The sequence below is a fragment of the Lissotriton helveticus genome, chromosome 1_1 (assembly GCF_964261635.1).
Source record: "Lissotriton helveticus chromosome 1_1, aLisHel1.1, whole genome shotgun sequence".
Taxonomy (NCBI): Eukaryota; Metazoa; Chordata; class Amphibia; order Caudata; family Salamandridae; genus Lissotriton; species Lissotriton helveticus.
Genome location: NC_136057.1, coordinates 1,604,942,116 through 1,604,956,687, shown reverse-complemented (window position 1 = coordinate 1,604,956,687; position 14,572 = coordinate 1,604,942,116). Strand labels below are relative to the sequence as shown.

General features: G+C 44.0%; 1 protein-coding gene across 5 annotated transcripts in view; it reads left to right on the top strand.

The window, feature by feature from the left end:
• Window positions 1-12,714, top strand: part of LOC144829111 (cyclic AMP-dependent transcription factor ATF-7-like) — a 741,502-nt gene extending 728,788 nt beyond the window's left edge. For all 5 annotated transcript variants that reach the window (XM_078687923.1, XM_078687948.1, XM_078687956.1 and 2 more), the window contains one exon: window positions 10,945-12,714. In XM_078687923.1, coding sequence (XP_078544049.1) covers window positions 10,945-11,156 — 212 coding nt within the window. In that variant the 3' untranslated portion in view covers window positions 11,157-12,714. The remainder of the gene's footprint in view (window positions 1-10,944) is intronic.
• The last annotated feature ends 1,858 nt before the right edge of the window (window positions 12,715-14,572 follow it).

Sequence of the window (14,572 nt, the reverse complement as noted above, 5' to 3'; positions counted from 1 at the left end):
GGTGGAATACACAAAACCTTTCAGAAGGGCAGCCCTTCATCGACCAGGTTCCACAGATAGTGCTAACAGCAGACGCAACCCTCACTGGTTGGGGAGCTCATTTCCAGAGGCATTTAATTCAGGGCATGTGGAGCCTGCAGCAAAAGCAGCTTCACATAAATCATCTAGAGCTGCTAGCGATTTTTCTAGTGCTCAAAGCGTTTCAAGTATATCTAGTAGGCAAAACTGTCCTGATCCGTACAGACAACATGACAGCAATGTACTACATAGAAAAATGGGGGTGGGGGGGGGCACACACTCTCTCCAGCTGTCACAACTAGCACAGACCATCTGGAGATGGGCTACACGTTACAAAATGTATCTCCTTGCAGAACACCTACCAGGAGTAAACAATCAGATTGCAGATCTGCTCAATCGTCAAAGACCACAGATCCACGAATGGGAACTCCACCCTCGAGTTCTCTTCCTATCCTTCCAAATGTGGGGTTTTCCAGACCTAGATCTGCTTGTCACAAAACTAAACGCAAAATGCCAAAGTTTCACATCCAGGTATCCACACCCATTATCCAAAGGCAATGCACTATGAATGAATTGGTCAGGGATATTTGCCTACGGTTTTCCGCCTCTCCCACTCATTCCATTAGCGGTTTGGAAGCTCACACAGGTTTCCCTGACACTAATCCTAGTTGCTCCCACATGGGCCTGCCAACCCTGGTTCACAACCCTTTAGGAGCTCTCAGTAGTTCCTCACCAAAAACTACATCTCACTCCCAATCTTCTCACTCATAGCTACGGAGGGATAAGACATCCAGATCCCAGTCATCTCAATCTTGCGATCATGCACCTGAAATCTTAGAATTTGGCTACCTTAAACTCCCGGCAGACTACATGAACATCATCAAAAAGGCTAGACGTCCTACCACCAGAGCATGCTATGCAGCAAAGTGGAAGCAATTTGTGATATACTGCAATGACAATCAAATCGATCCGCTGGACGCTTCAGTTCAAAATATCATTTGCTATGTATTACATCTGCAGCGTACCAATTTAGAGCACCCTTCCATTCGCTTACATCTTGCTGCAATAGCTGCATACCTACAGAACAGACAACTCCTGTCTCTTTAGAGTGCCTGTCATTAAAGCACTTATGGAGGGACTTAAAAGAATCATTCCTGCAAGACTTCCACCTGCTCCAGTGTGGATTCTTACAAGGCTGATGGGTCCACCCTTTGAGGCATTGTATAGATGTGAACTGCAATTTCTCAATTGGAAGGTAGCTTTCCTCATAGCTGTCACATCACTGAGGAGTGTAGGTGAGCTTCAGGCACTAACCATAGAAGAACAATTTTTACAAGTATACCAAAAACAAAGTGGTTCTTCGACCAACCCTAAATTCCTACCAAAGGTCATTTCTGGCTTTCATATCAACCAATCTGTAAAGTTGTTGGTGTTCTTCCCTCAACCAGATTCTGTGGCAGAATGTGCTTTGCACACTTAAGATTTTAAGAGCACTACTTTAGTATGTAGAAAGGACAAAACCTTTCCGCAAAACAAAACAACTGTTTGATGCTTTTGCGCCACCATATAAAGGCAATCCTGTATCAAAATCAGGCATTGCACAATGGATAGTCATGTGCATTCAGACATGCTATACAAAAGCCAAACGAACACTGACAATTCCCCCTAGAGCGCACTGCACACGCAAACTAGGGGCTTCTATGGCATTCTTAGGGAATAGACCCATAGATGACATCTGCAAAGCTGCAACATGGGCTGCACCTCACATTCACAAAGCACTATTGTGTAGATGTGTTAGCAGGACAGCAAGCTAGTGTGGGCCAAGCAGTTTTACGTACACTATTTCTGACTGCAACAGCTACAGAATAGCCACCGCTTTGGGAGATAAATGCTGTATAGTCTATACAAAGCATGTTATTTACAGCTCACATGCCTTGAACAGAAAATGCTTCTTACCCAGTATGCATCTGTACTTGGCATGTAGAGCTGTAGATACTCATGCGCCCACCCTCCTCCCCGGGTACCTATACCTGTTGCATTAATTTCTTACTTAGATATTTGTATACATGGACATCTCTTACTAACTCCATTATCACCCTCTACGGCAAACAATCTAACAATGGAGCATATGCCCATGCGCACTATCACTGAAAGGAGGAGTCGCATACCTAGTGATTGTGAAAGACTTCTTCGGACAAAAAAACAAAAACGCAATCATCCGGACCCAACACTAGATGGTAGACTATGCAAAGCTTGGGAATCCACAGATCTGCATGCCAAGAACAGATGGATACTTGGTAAGTAGCATTTTCCATAAGTCCCTGTATGTATGTATGTGTGTGTGTGTGTGTGTGTGTCTCTCTCTCTCCACGCTTTGTTGTTCCCAATTTGGACAGAAGGTGATCAAAATATCGGTGGTGCTTTTTCTCCCCCGTCAGGACCATGCTGGTAATCTTTTCAAACCCTGTCGCCGGAGCACCCGAAAAAAAGGACACACTCACGGCAGGTTTCTCTTGCTTGTAATTTTATTGTGAATACAATAAACCCACGGCATTTCGGTCTCTTCACAGATCTTGATCACGGGTTACTTCCCAACAACCCTGTGTAACATTTATTTCCCTTGTCAGATGACCTCATTTTCCATTTTGCAATGCATGATGGTTCTTGTGGTTTTGCAACAGTCGTGATAAGGAATGTTTAAAGTGACTGTGACTTGGTGCTTATTATGCTACAAAGTGCAAACGATAATTGTGCAAATTAGCTGTTGTCAATAAACAGGATTAAAAAAAGTTTCTCACTGGAATTCAGCGAAGGCATTGGTGCAGTTCTCAATAATTTCCAGTTTTGTGCAAATCACATTGTTTTTATCCATGTTTTGATTTCATGTTCCTCTTTCTGTTTGAAACATCTACTCTGCCCTCATGTGGGCTATGTTCTTATAAACTGCGTGTCTCTATGCCTAGTTTTTATTCTTCCTGTTTCCAGTGTCTTTATTCATTTTCATTTATGCTTCAGTTGTCAACCCTCCAGAGGATATTTATTTATATTATTGACTTATTCCTCCGCATTTTACCCTCTTGTGGTTATTTTCTCCATTAAGAGTCACCAAACTTTAATTTCAATTCAATCAGTTAGGAGGTTCTCTCTTTATCTTAAAGCTTTTAATTTCAATTATTTCTACTGAACAGTATAGCATCCAAGTAATCTGATTCGTCTCTCATGCAGAAGAACTTCTACAGTTATTCTTAATTTCATTATAGATGTACATAGAGTTCCTCATTTGGATTGGGACCTTTCGGACTCAACATTCTCAGCGATGAGATGCATCTTGATTCTTTTTGTCCTAACAGTTTTTCACGATTGCTCTGTCTGACACTGGAATTTGTTCCCAGTTCTTCCCAGTTGATGTTATGGTTTTCTTCCATATGTTTTGCAACTGCATTTCTGCGATTCCTGTTTGATGTGGCTCTGATGTGTTCCAAAATTCTTTACTTCTATTCACTTGTAGTACTTTCCACATATTTCTTTTTACTCAGACACTATACTACGTATACTACAAACTTACTTCTGCAATTAATATATTGCTTTATTTTCCACATCGTACCATTATCCATCCTGATTTTGTTTCTTGTTACTGCAATTTTACAAGCTTTGCATTTGTCGCAGGACAAGAAACCTTCAGGCTATAGCCATGGTTTTTGTTAGTCGTTTTGAAGTGGCTGGGTGTGAGATTGTCTCTCAAATTTGGTGCCCTTCTGCATGTGATGATGGGAGTGATCTCCACCTATTTCGGCTACTGTAGAGTTCAGTTCTAATTTTCCCCAGTGTTTTTTTCCAAGATTTTTGATACTTTGTTAGTTTCCGTAGAATGCGTTGTTTTCAATCTTATTATGTTATTTGGTTTGTTTTCCATCACTCCTGATCCATGTATTATTGGAGTTCTTTTCTTCGATGTTGTTTTCTGAAGTCCTGCAGTGATTACCTATTTCGGATATTTTCTGCTGCTGAACCTTTTCTGTGTTTCATGATTGTGTTTCTCAAACATCCAACTAACAATTTCTGTGGTTTCTTAAAAACTCCCCAAATGGGATATTCCCCTTTAGATTTTTTTGATGAAAGCTCTCTGCATGTAAAATATTGTTGCTGTCTCTTTCCTATGTACAGTAGTTTGCAATGTATCATTGTGCACAAAGATTTCCGTGTCTAAAAAGTTTACTCTATTGGGACTGATTTCAAATGTAAATATGAGATTTTCTGACTTTTCATTGAGTAAGGCAAAATATTCCTCTAATTCCTGTGTTGTACCTTCCCAAATTTAAAAGAGATCATCAATAAAACACAACCACAATATTGTCTTTTCAGTGTACTTGTCATATTCTGGTAACCAGGCAAATTTCTGTTCCCACCACCCCCATTACTATGTTTGTGTAGTTTGGTGAAAAAGAAAATCCCAAAACAGTTTCTCGTAATTCCTCAAACATCTCCATATTAAAAATAAAAACATTGTTATGTAGACACATAGATATACTCTCTAATAGCACTTCGTTATGTTAATAAAATTGGATATTCCTTTTACCCAGAAAGTATCAGCAGGATTTCTGATCTGTTTGATGCTCAATACTCTTATAGAGCGATTTCACGTCCATTGTTACGAGTTTCTATGTGGAATTCAATGGTATGCCATCCAGTCTTTGAAATAAATCAGATGTGTCTTTGAAGTTGGAGTTGAGGTCTTTGACAAGAGGGGCGAGAATATGATCAATGTCATTGGAAACTAGTTCCAGAATTGGTCCCTTCGCGGAGACTATAGGCCTTCCAGGTGAATTTCTACTATCTTTATGTATTTTAGGGAGGAAGTATATTGTAGCCATCACAGGATGTTCCATAGTTAAATATTTGCATTCTTCTTAGTCTATAAAAATGTTATCAACTAATTTTCTTAATTTAGATGTTCGCGTGGCTTGAATCTGTTTTGTTGGGTTGGTAGTTAGGCAACTGTAACATGTTTGGTCTGTAAGTTGTCTTTTAGCTTCCTTTAAGCAATCTGATTTATTCAGAATGATAATGTTTCCCCTTTCATCCGCATTTTTTATCTCAGTTGAAGATATTTCAATGCTGTTCTTTCTTTAGGGGTTACATTATTCCCACATTCAATATTTTGCATTTTGTAGAAATAGTGAACCATTGCTTCATGAAACAGATCAATTTTATTAGCCGATGGAAGGTCGGGATAATATAATAATTTAGGGTTTTTGCCACTTTCTCCTGCCTCTAGAGAAGGCAATTTATTCTTATTCTCAATATTTCTTAATTCCTCATTAGCTAGCTCGTTTTCTACTGTGAGTAAATTCATGAGTGTGGGTCTATCTTGTGCCGTAAGGCTACTAACTGGTTTTTCTTTTGAAGGTTACAATTTTTCAATGCTTTTTCTGAAAATATTTTCACCAATTTTAATTTTCTAATGTATTTATAATGTTTATTCTTGTCTGTGTTAAATCTGTGTGGTTGGGCAAAAGTTCAATCCTTTCTTTAGCAATGTGGCTTCCTCGTCTGTTATTTGTTTTTCTGACTGATTTATAACATTTAGTTCTTGTGGTTTTGTTTAAAATTCTTGCTGTATTTGGCACTCCCTCTTGTTTTCATTCCTGTTCTTTCTCTGTGCCCTCCTACCTCTCCTTGTTTCCCTTGACTTCCTCGTCCCCTTCCTCTTCCGGAAAAATTGGTTTTGTACCATTGTTGTCCCTATAGCGCTAACCTTATATCAGTTGAAAAAGTTGTCTTTTTATTGCCAATATCTGATGTCAATGCATTGCCTTCACTTTATCTTTGATCCGTGTCCGTTAAGGACACGGATCAAAGATACTCTTGTTGTGAAGTCTAGTTGATCTTTTTTGTGGAATGATTCAAATCTCCTCAAAAATGTAAATATTCCTCCCTCCTCAAAGTCCTCATTGTCTCTTTGGAATTTAATTTGTTTACGTTGTTTCACACTTTCCTCATGTTTTTCAATTTTATCCAATATTTCTTCTTTAACTTTTTGGAGCTCTGTTGAGAATTACACCTTATCCATTTCATTTTCTAAATCTTTTAATTATTTTTGTATGTCCATTAGTTCCTTCTCTGTGTGTTTAATCAATATGACTACCAAGCCCATAGAGCCACCCAAAATGTGTCTCCCCATTCTTGCAATAGTTCTACACTAGTTTCCCGGTGACTTGGCATAAGAGATATGCATAGCCCTCTTGGTCATCAGTGTTGTCACTGGCCATGTCATGAGTGATGTAATCTGTAAGATCATAAGCCGTGCCTGTCATAACGTCCCTGTAGCCTTTGTGTTTTTTAAGTGAATTTCTAAGGTTTTTACCTAGTATTGCGTTTGCAGAGTGGTGGAGAAAGAGGGCAGGGCCTCCGACCATATCTTAGCAATCACGCTGGGTGGGACTTACTGGAGGTAACAGGAGGGGTTTTTCGCCCCCCAAGACCCTCAGCATCCAAGGGGACTTCATCCCCCAACCAGTAGTGCGCCAGGAGGCGTGTTTGCACCCTACCACCGAACCAGCGCCCGCCACCACCACCCTTTGCAACTAGACCCCGATCAGCTACGAAGACACCACCCGCACGATGAACTCCATCCACTCCGGATCTCCAACCGACCCCTGCCCGCACCACGTCTTCAACAAAGCCGACGCCATCATCGCACCCCATCTCCGAGACATCATCAACTCCTCCTTCCACACCGCCACCTTCCCGGAGAGCTGGAAGCACGCCGAGCTGGCCGCCCTCCTGAAGAAACCAACGGCGGACCCCACCGACCTCAAGAACTACCGTCCCATCTCGCTCCTTCCTTTTCTGGCCAAAGTCATCGAGAAGACCGTCAACAGACAGCTTGCCGCCTTCCTCGAGACGAACGGATCCCTCGACCCCTCGCAGTCCGGGTTTCGGGCCACCCACAGCACCGAGACCGCCCTAATCGCAGCCACCGACGACATCAGAACCCTGATCGACAACGGCGAAACAGCGGCCCTCATCCTCCTGGACCTCTCCGCGGCGTTCGACACTGTCTGCCACCGCACCCTAGTGAAGCGCCTCAGCAACATCGGAATCCGAGAGAAAGCACTGTAGTGGATCATCTCATTCCTCGCCGGAAGAACCCAGAGAGTCCGCCTCCCCCCGTTCAGATCCGAGTCCACCGAAGTCATCTGCGGCGTACCACAAGGATCTTCACTCAGTCCAACCCTCTTCAACATCTACATGAGCCCCCTCGCAGCCATCGCACGCCAATATAACCTCAACATCATCTCCTACGCCGACGACACCCAGCTAATCCTCTCCCTCACCAACGACCCCACCACCGCCAGAGCCAACCTACACCAAGGGATGAAAGAGGTCGCCGACTAGATGAGGAACAGCCGCCTTAAACTGAACTCAGACAAGACGGAAGTCCTCATCCTGGGATCATCACCCTCCGCCTGGGACGACTCCTGGTGGCCCCCGGCCCTGGGCACCGCCCCCAAACCAACGGACCACGCACGCAATCTGGGCTTCAATCTGGACTCCTCCCTGTCGATGACCAGACAAGTCAACGCCGTCTCATCTTCGTGCTTCAACACCCTGCGCATGCTCCGCAAGATCTTCAGATGGATCCCCACTGAAACAAGGAAGACCGTCACCCAAGCACTCGTCACCAGCCGACTGGACTACGGGAACACCCTCTATGCCGGAACCACAGCCAAACTTCAAAAAAGACTCCAACGCATCCAAAACGCCTCCGCACGACTCATCCTGGACATCCCCCGACACAGCCACATCTCTGCCCACCTGAAAGACCTGCACTGGCTCCCCGTCAGCAAGAGAATCACGTTCAGACTCCTTACCCACGCACACAAGGCTCTCCACGACCTGGGACCCAAGTACCTCAACGACCGCATGACCTTCTACACGCCCACCCGCCAGCTACGATCGACCAACCATGCCCTCGCCACCGTACCACGCATCCGCAGAGCCACCGCCGGAGGAAGATCCTTCTCCTACCTGGCAGCCAAGACTTGGAACTCCCTCCCCACCCACCTTCGGCGAAACCAAGACCATCTCTCCTTCAGGAAGCAGCTCAAGACCTGGTTGTTCGAGCAGTAACGTACCCCTCTCCCCCAGCGCCTTGAGACCCTCCCGGGTGAGTAGCGCGCTTTACAAATGCCATGATTGACTGATTGAGTGGTGGAGAAAGGGGGCGTGGCTTCCGATAACCTTTCAGCAGTCTCACTGTGTGGGATCACCTGGAGGTAACGGGAGGTGTAGTTGGCCCCCAGGACCCTTAGGAGCCCAGGGGGACTTCATCCCCCAGCTATTAGTGCGCCAGTAGGCGCGTTTGCAGAGTGGTGGTGAAAGGGGCAAGGCCTCCGTCAAATCTCACAGGCTGGCAATTTTTTATTTTTTTATTGTTTTATTAGGGATGGGGGCCACGATTTTGGCGCCGGGGACCCCATCCCCAAAAGCCAGGTCTTTTTCGAAGGGGGGGGGGGGGGGATGTGCGGCCCCCCTGCAAGGCCAACATCCCTGGGGCTTGGCCTATTTATTTTTATTTAGGGGAGGAGGGCCACGTGGCCCCCCTCCGAAGAACCCCATCCCTTGGGGCCCTGCCTATTTGTACTAGGGGAGAGAAGCTTCAAGGCCCCCACCCCAGGCCGAATTCGCCCCGGTGGCCACATCCCACAGGGCCCGTCCATATAGAGATGGGGACTGATCATTTCTTCTGGGTGCCCTCAGGGCGTTCACTCTCCACTGGGACTGTGGGGGAAGCTGAATGCCCCCGCTGTCACTGACGATAACCGCCACCTGCGGGAGCCGGCATTGCTTTCAGACATAGGGAGCTGCTGCAAAGGCAGCTCCCTGTGTCTGAAAGCTATTCTGCTCGGCTTCCAGCAAGTGAGTGCATATTCATTGCTCTTCCTTGTTGGAAGCGGAGCATTTGCTGTGGCTTGGTGAGAGCTGTAAATCTCCTTCTAAGCCACAGCAATCCGCTATGTCCCGTGGTTGGGCACTCGGGGACATAGCAGGAGTTGGCCCTGGGAGGTGGCTTTTCCCCAGGGCCATCTATGTCTCCAAGAGGGTGGCTGTGTGCCTCCCCCTCCTTTCTTGTTGTAGGGCCTTCCCCTGGGAGGTGGTGGTCCTCAGGGCCGAGAACGGCCCAGGAGGGCCCCCCATCATTACTAAACTAAGTTGGCCCCAGGGACGTGGTGGTCCCCGGGGCCAGGTGGGTTTGAGAATCTTCTTGTTCAGATCGTGTTCCATGTTCTCCAGTGTGCATGGGTTTTTGGTATGCCTTCTTTCTGAGAACAAATTGGCTAAGATAATGCTTTCTTATGGTGATGAGCTATGGCTCAGTAGAGTTGCCTTCTGTCCCGGGTTTCCCTACTTGCAGCCGCCCTGTTTCATGTTCTGCCATGCCAGTGCACTCGTTTTGAGTCCTTGTTGTATGTTGTCTTCAGACACAATTCTCTTCCTCTGCCAGGAGTAAAGCTACATGCTTTTTCTTCTTCTTCCTTTGTTACCTGTGGTCCTTGGGCTGCCGAGAATTTCCTCTAACTTTCCTGCCTTAGAGCAGCCATTGTCATCTTTCTTCCTATGCTACAGCTAGACACCAGCTATTTCTATTCTGGGATTTTGCTCCAATCAGTTTGCAGGCCTTCCTCCGAGAATGTTTTTGTTTTGTATCTAATTCAAAGGTAAGGAATCTGCGGCTAGATGTCTATCAGAACATGTTACTTACCTTCAGTAACTCCTTATCTGGTAAGACAGGATCTAGCCAAAGATTCCTTACTAACCTCCCATCCTCCCTGCAAACTGATTTATTCCTATCTTTCATATCCTGCTTGATATTGTGATATTTCTCCAGCTTGATATTGGGATACTCCTTCTTACAGATACATCTGTATTGACAGAGAGAGTCGGAGAGATCTCTTCATTGGCACACTGTTTCATTGACCAGTTTCTTTAAGTGACTCTGCCTTTTTTGTACGGAATGTATTCTCTGAAGAAACTGACGTCAGTGCTTTTGGAAGGGGCATACATGTACTCCGTTGATGTCACATCTGGTGGTCGACATCACTATGGAGTTGCACAACACCCTCTAATGAAGTACAGAGGTACTGCTGAAAAAGTTTTCCAGCTCCAGCCTGGGGACAATTCAAAAGTAAGGAATCTGCAGTTAGATCCTGTCTCTACCAGATAAGGCATTACCAGAGGTAAGTAACTTGTTCAACTACGCCAGTAAGCTAAGATTTTCTGACTTCGCTATTAGACTATAGACCACTAAGCACTTTACTAATCCAGCAAACTAAGGGGTAGTATTCACACAATGACACAACATTCCACAGAGCACAAGGACAAAAATGACTCCGGCTTACAGGCCTGTTTCATTGGTGAAGTATAACCCCAGCATTTTCCATACAATTATGCATTTGGTGCATTTGCCATATAATCCATCATCTGCATAATTTGCACATTTTAACCTAAAAAAGTTTCTAATGGATTAAAAGTTACTGAAAACGCAGCCACACGTTTTGCCATACAGTGGACGGCCGTTCGCAAAGGTTGACTAGTCACCTTTCAGTTGCTTGTTGCTGTATTTTGGTGTTAAACTGGTAGTAATGAGATGAAGTCTGTTCCTTGAAAGAGTCAACATGTAAAAATGGCAAAATATTGACCTATAATAATTGGCTTTTCTTGATGCCTAATTTGGTCCTTCCCTGTTGTATAATTCCCGTGGCCTTGAGTACAAGGTGTGTGGGCAGCAGAATTAATGGTTTGTTAAAGTTCATCATGGTGTGGATGCTGATGGCTAGTCTTAAGATCATATTCTTTGGGAGCGTGGGGGGTAAGGAGAAGGTGTGGTCATTTATTTGCTTTTTTTCTCTTCCCAATAAACAGAAAGTCCAAAGGAGAGCTCCGAGCCCACGGGGTCGCCTGCACCAGTCATCCAGCACAGCTCAGTTACTGCCTCTTCCAATGGCCTCCGTTCTGCTGCCGAAGCCGTTGCAACCTCCGTCCTCAGTCAGATGGCAAATCATAGGACAGAACTCAGCTTGCCCATGCAATCGCATGTCATCATGTCTCCACAGTCCCAATCTGCCGGCAGATGATGTTCCTGGTCATGTGACATAGAACTAATTCCAACTTGCTGCCTTAGAGACAGATGTAATAACGAAGCCTCTGAACAATGGGGCTAGATATGGAAACATATACATCAATTTTAAGTGAGTTAAGGGCAGCTATGGAGCTTTTTAGATAGATACCTACACAGCACCTGAAATATTATGTGACTACAGTTTGGAAGGGGAGTGGCAGTTCCCTTGCGGACATCATCTTCTGGATTTATATTAGTAAGAACAGACTTCATTCAAGAACAACTTAAGGAGGGTCAACTTCAGGTATCCCTTATGTTAACACTAAGTCAACTACTCTCTTGCTATTACCCTCTCACATTCATACCCGTTAAATTTATATGGTCATTGTCTTTCACCAGGTCTTTTGGCACTCTAAATCTCGAACACCCATTGCTGGCCCGCACACTTGTTATGTTTGTGTCCCGCAGTGCGGCTTGTGCACCCTCTCTGCCTCTCTGAATCACTACCATGTACTTTCATTTACTGTAGTCGTCCTTTAAGTGACACGACTTTTGCCGTTTAGAAGACGGATAGGAAGCTGAAAGCAGAACTTGCCATTGGAGCTCTTCTGTCTCTAAAGTGTTTTGAAACTACCTTCAGCTCACTTCCTGGCGGATAGTTGACAATTAAACAGCATTTTTGGAAGAGCTTCCTTAACCAAAAATCATTGTGTAATCCAGTGCATTTCAACATGTGGGTTTGAGTAGGGTTAGACAGAGCTGGTGATAAAAGCTCTTATGTTCCATCAGAGTGGGTCTGGTCAGCTTATTTTTCCAATCATTCTGATGCACCTCCATCAATGCAAAGACAAAAGAGAGGACCCTCCTTCTCAGCCCATAGCCCACATTGTCTTCAAAATGTGAAAGGGTACTTAATGAACCAACCAAAAAATCAAGAGCCACCAGTTATTTGAAAGTGCCCAACAACTACTATGGCTTGCAACTGCCTATATGTCTTTACATATCATCTGCTTGTTTCCGGTGGTCTACCACAGCACTTCCTCAGCTTTTCCTCGGTCTTTATTACTTCATTTGAACATAGGTTATCAAATTAATGCTCCTGACAGAGGATATGCCTTCTGCCCTCCGAGAAATAAAATGGGGGGAAATTATTTTTTTATTTTTATTTTGTTAGTCATCGTATGAAACACTCCCTAAAATGGGTTTGGCTTTGAAACTGCTTGTAAACATTTAGTACCATCCAGACCCTACGTGATCATCTGCAGATCTTGCAGGGTTTGCGTAGGGATTGCACTCTGAGACTTTTGACTTATAGGCATGGTGCATTCGATTTGCTCTCTCTGGACTGGTGATGACCAAACAGGAACTACAAAGGCGAAATCAACCATCATTCATCATGGAAAAATGAGAGGAGAAAGAGCTTCTACCCTTGGCACTATCCAGCTGGCAGCACGGCTTTCATGGTTCAGCTTCTTTCAACAGTTTTTGTGTAAATGGCTTTGACAAGCCGTTGTGAATACTAAACAAAAAAGACCTGAACGACTTGAAAATATATATTTGTTTAAGTTGGTAAAGTCTGTGAGTGCTGTACAGTCTGAAGAACCAGCTTAATATATCGTTCGTTCTGTCTGCTGACTTTGTCAGTTTAGCTGAGAAGATATCTTAGGGTGAAGGCCTCGGAAAAAAACAGGTGTTCCTCCGAAGTCAATGTGTAGTTTGCACCATTTTTTCTGGTCTTCATGCTTTTTCATTGGTATAATCCAGCAATTGTTAACCTTCAAATTGTTGTGCCAGATGTTGTGAGTGGCGTCAATTTCGCCATTTACCTGTTCTATGAATGCCATGTCTGAGACTACGTTGGTGTGAAGATCGGCCCTTCAGCCCATGAGGGAAGTGGAGCAACCTTCAATACGAGTGTCATTTAAGAACATCATGTTTAACTATTGTGAGGTCTAATTGTAGTCTCATGAGCAATGGATACTCATGAGCAGGTAGTTTTAGTTGTGCATTGTTGCATTTGACTCACTCTACAAAGCGTGTCAAATTGGATGAGGTAAGCTTAACACCATTTTAGAGACTTCAGAAAGGCATTTGAAACAAAGTCGGAAATGGTCTGTTATCCTGCTTGGTTAAATAACTTCCTGTGGCATACCTCTTATTACTTATTCCCACCAGTTAATGTTCTAAATATTTTATTACGTGCCTAGAGATGACATGTTGCCTTATTGTGCTCTGTATGAATGTATTACACTCAAACTATTTTCCTTTCGACCACTGTATCTTTGGAAAACTCAGTTTTGCCATTTTACATCAACATTTCCTATTTTCACGAGTATTCAAGGATGTTAAACTATTCTGCTATTGTCTGTTGATGGATTGTAATAGCCATACTGAGCAAGTTGTGCAAATCTGGGTAAGGCCAGGTATCAAATGCCTTTCCAAGATTAAGAATGTTTGAACTCCACACCACAAAGAGGCCTTATGTAGCATTTTGTCTTATGCAAAGTCCATCTTTCATTCATTGACCTCGTTATTGCAGAATATCAAAGTCATGCACTCGGGCACTGACTCTCCTCAGAAATCTCAGAGCTCTTCCCGTAAAGGCACACTATGTAACTTGTCACCATGTCACTATGTGCCTGTCCTTTTCCTCAGGGTATATATATATTGGCATGCCATGTTCCATCTACCCGAAATTGAATTTACTTTTGCGGTGCACAAATGTTTTGGGCTAAAGCAGCTGAATTTTTAAGATTACCTTCTTACTTGCACATAAAGGTGAGCCCTTAGGATGGACCAGCCTTGCCTGTTCCAAACACTATATAAATGCATATTTAATAACTACCGGTTGCAGCTTTAATGTTGCAGCAATTGTTTTTTTGCAATTAATGTTTACACTTGTAAAATTTCCAGTTTACTTTCCAGGTGGAGCTCTGTTGGTAGTAGTTGAATATATATCTTGTCTCTCTCTCCTGAGACTAATCATTTGCTGAGCAGAATTTTCTGGGCCCCTCTCACCCATGGGAATTCTTTGTAGGCTATACCCACACTGGCACACACTCCATTCTGCCGCATCTCTCTTTGGGCACACTCTCCACTGGATACTGTACAGCCCTCATGGCAATCTCTAGGCTAGGGTCATCTCACCTTTAGCACCTTCTCCAAGCATGCTACATGATCCGCTTTAGTCTACCTTTCCGCTGGACTACATCTCACAGCAGGCACTTAATTCACTCTTTCCATTTTTGTTGTGGATGCTCTATTCACTAGTCCTTATAAGTAGACTTCCTATCTCTTGATCACACTGTTCATTGAGCACTACACCGAACTACATCTCAAGTGAACACACTATAAATCTCTAATTCTTTTATTGGTTTTATTGTTTTTTCATACCTACTGCCATCTGAAATCCATATGCATTCTTTGCCATGC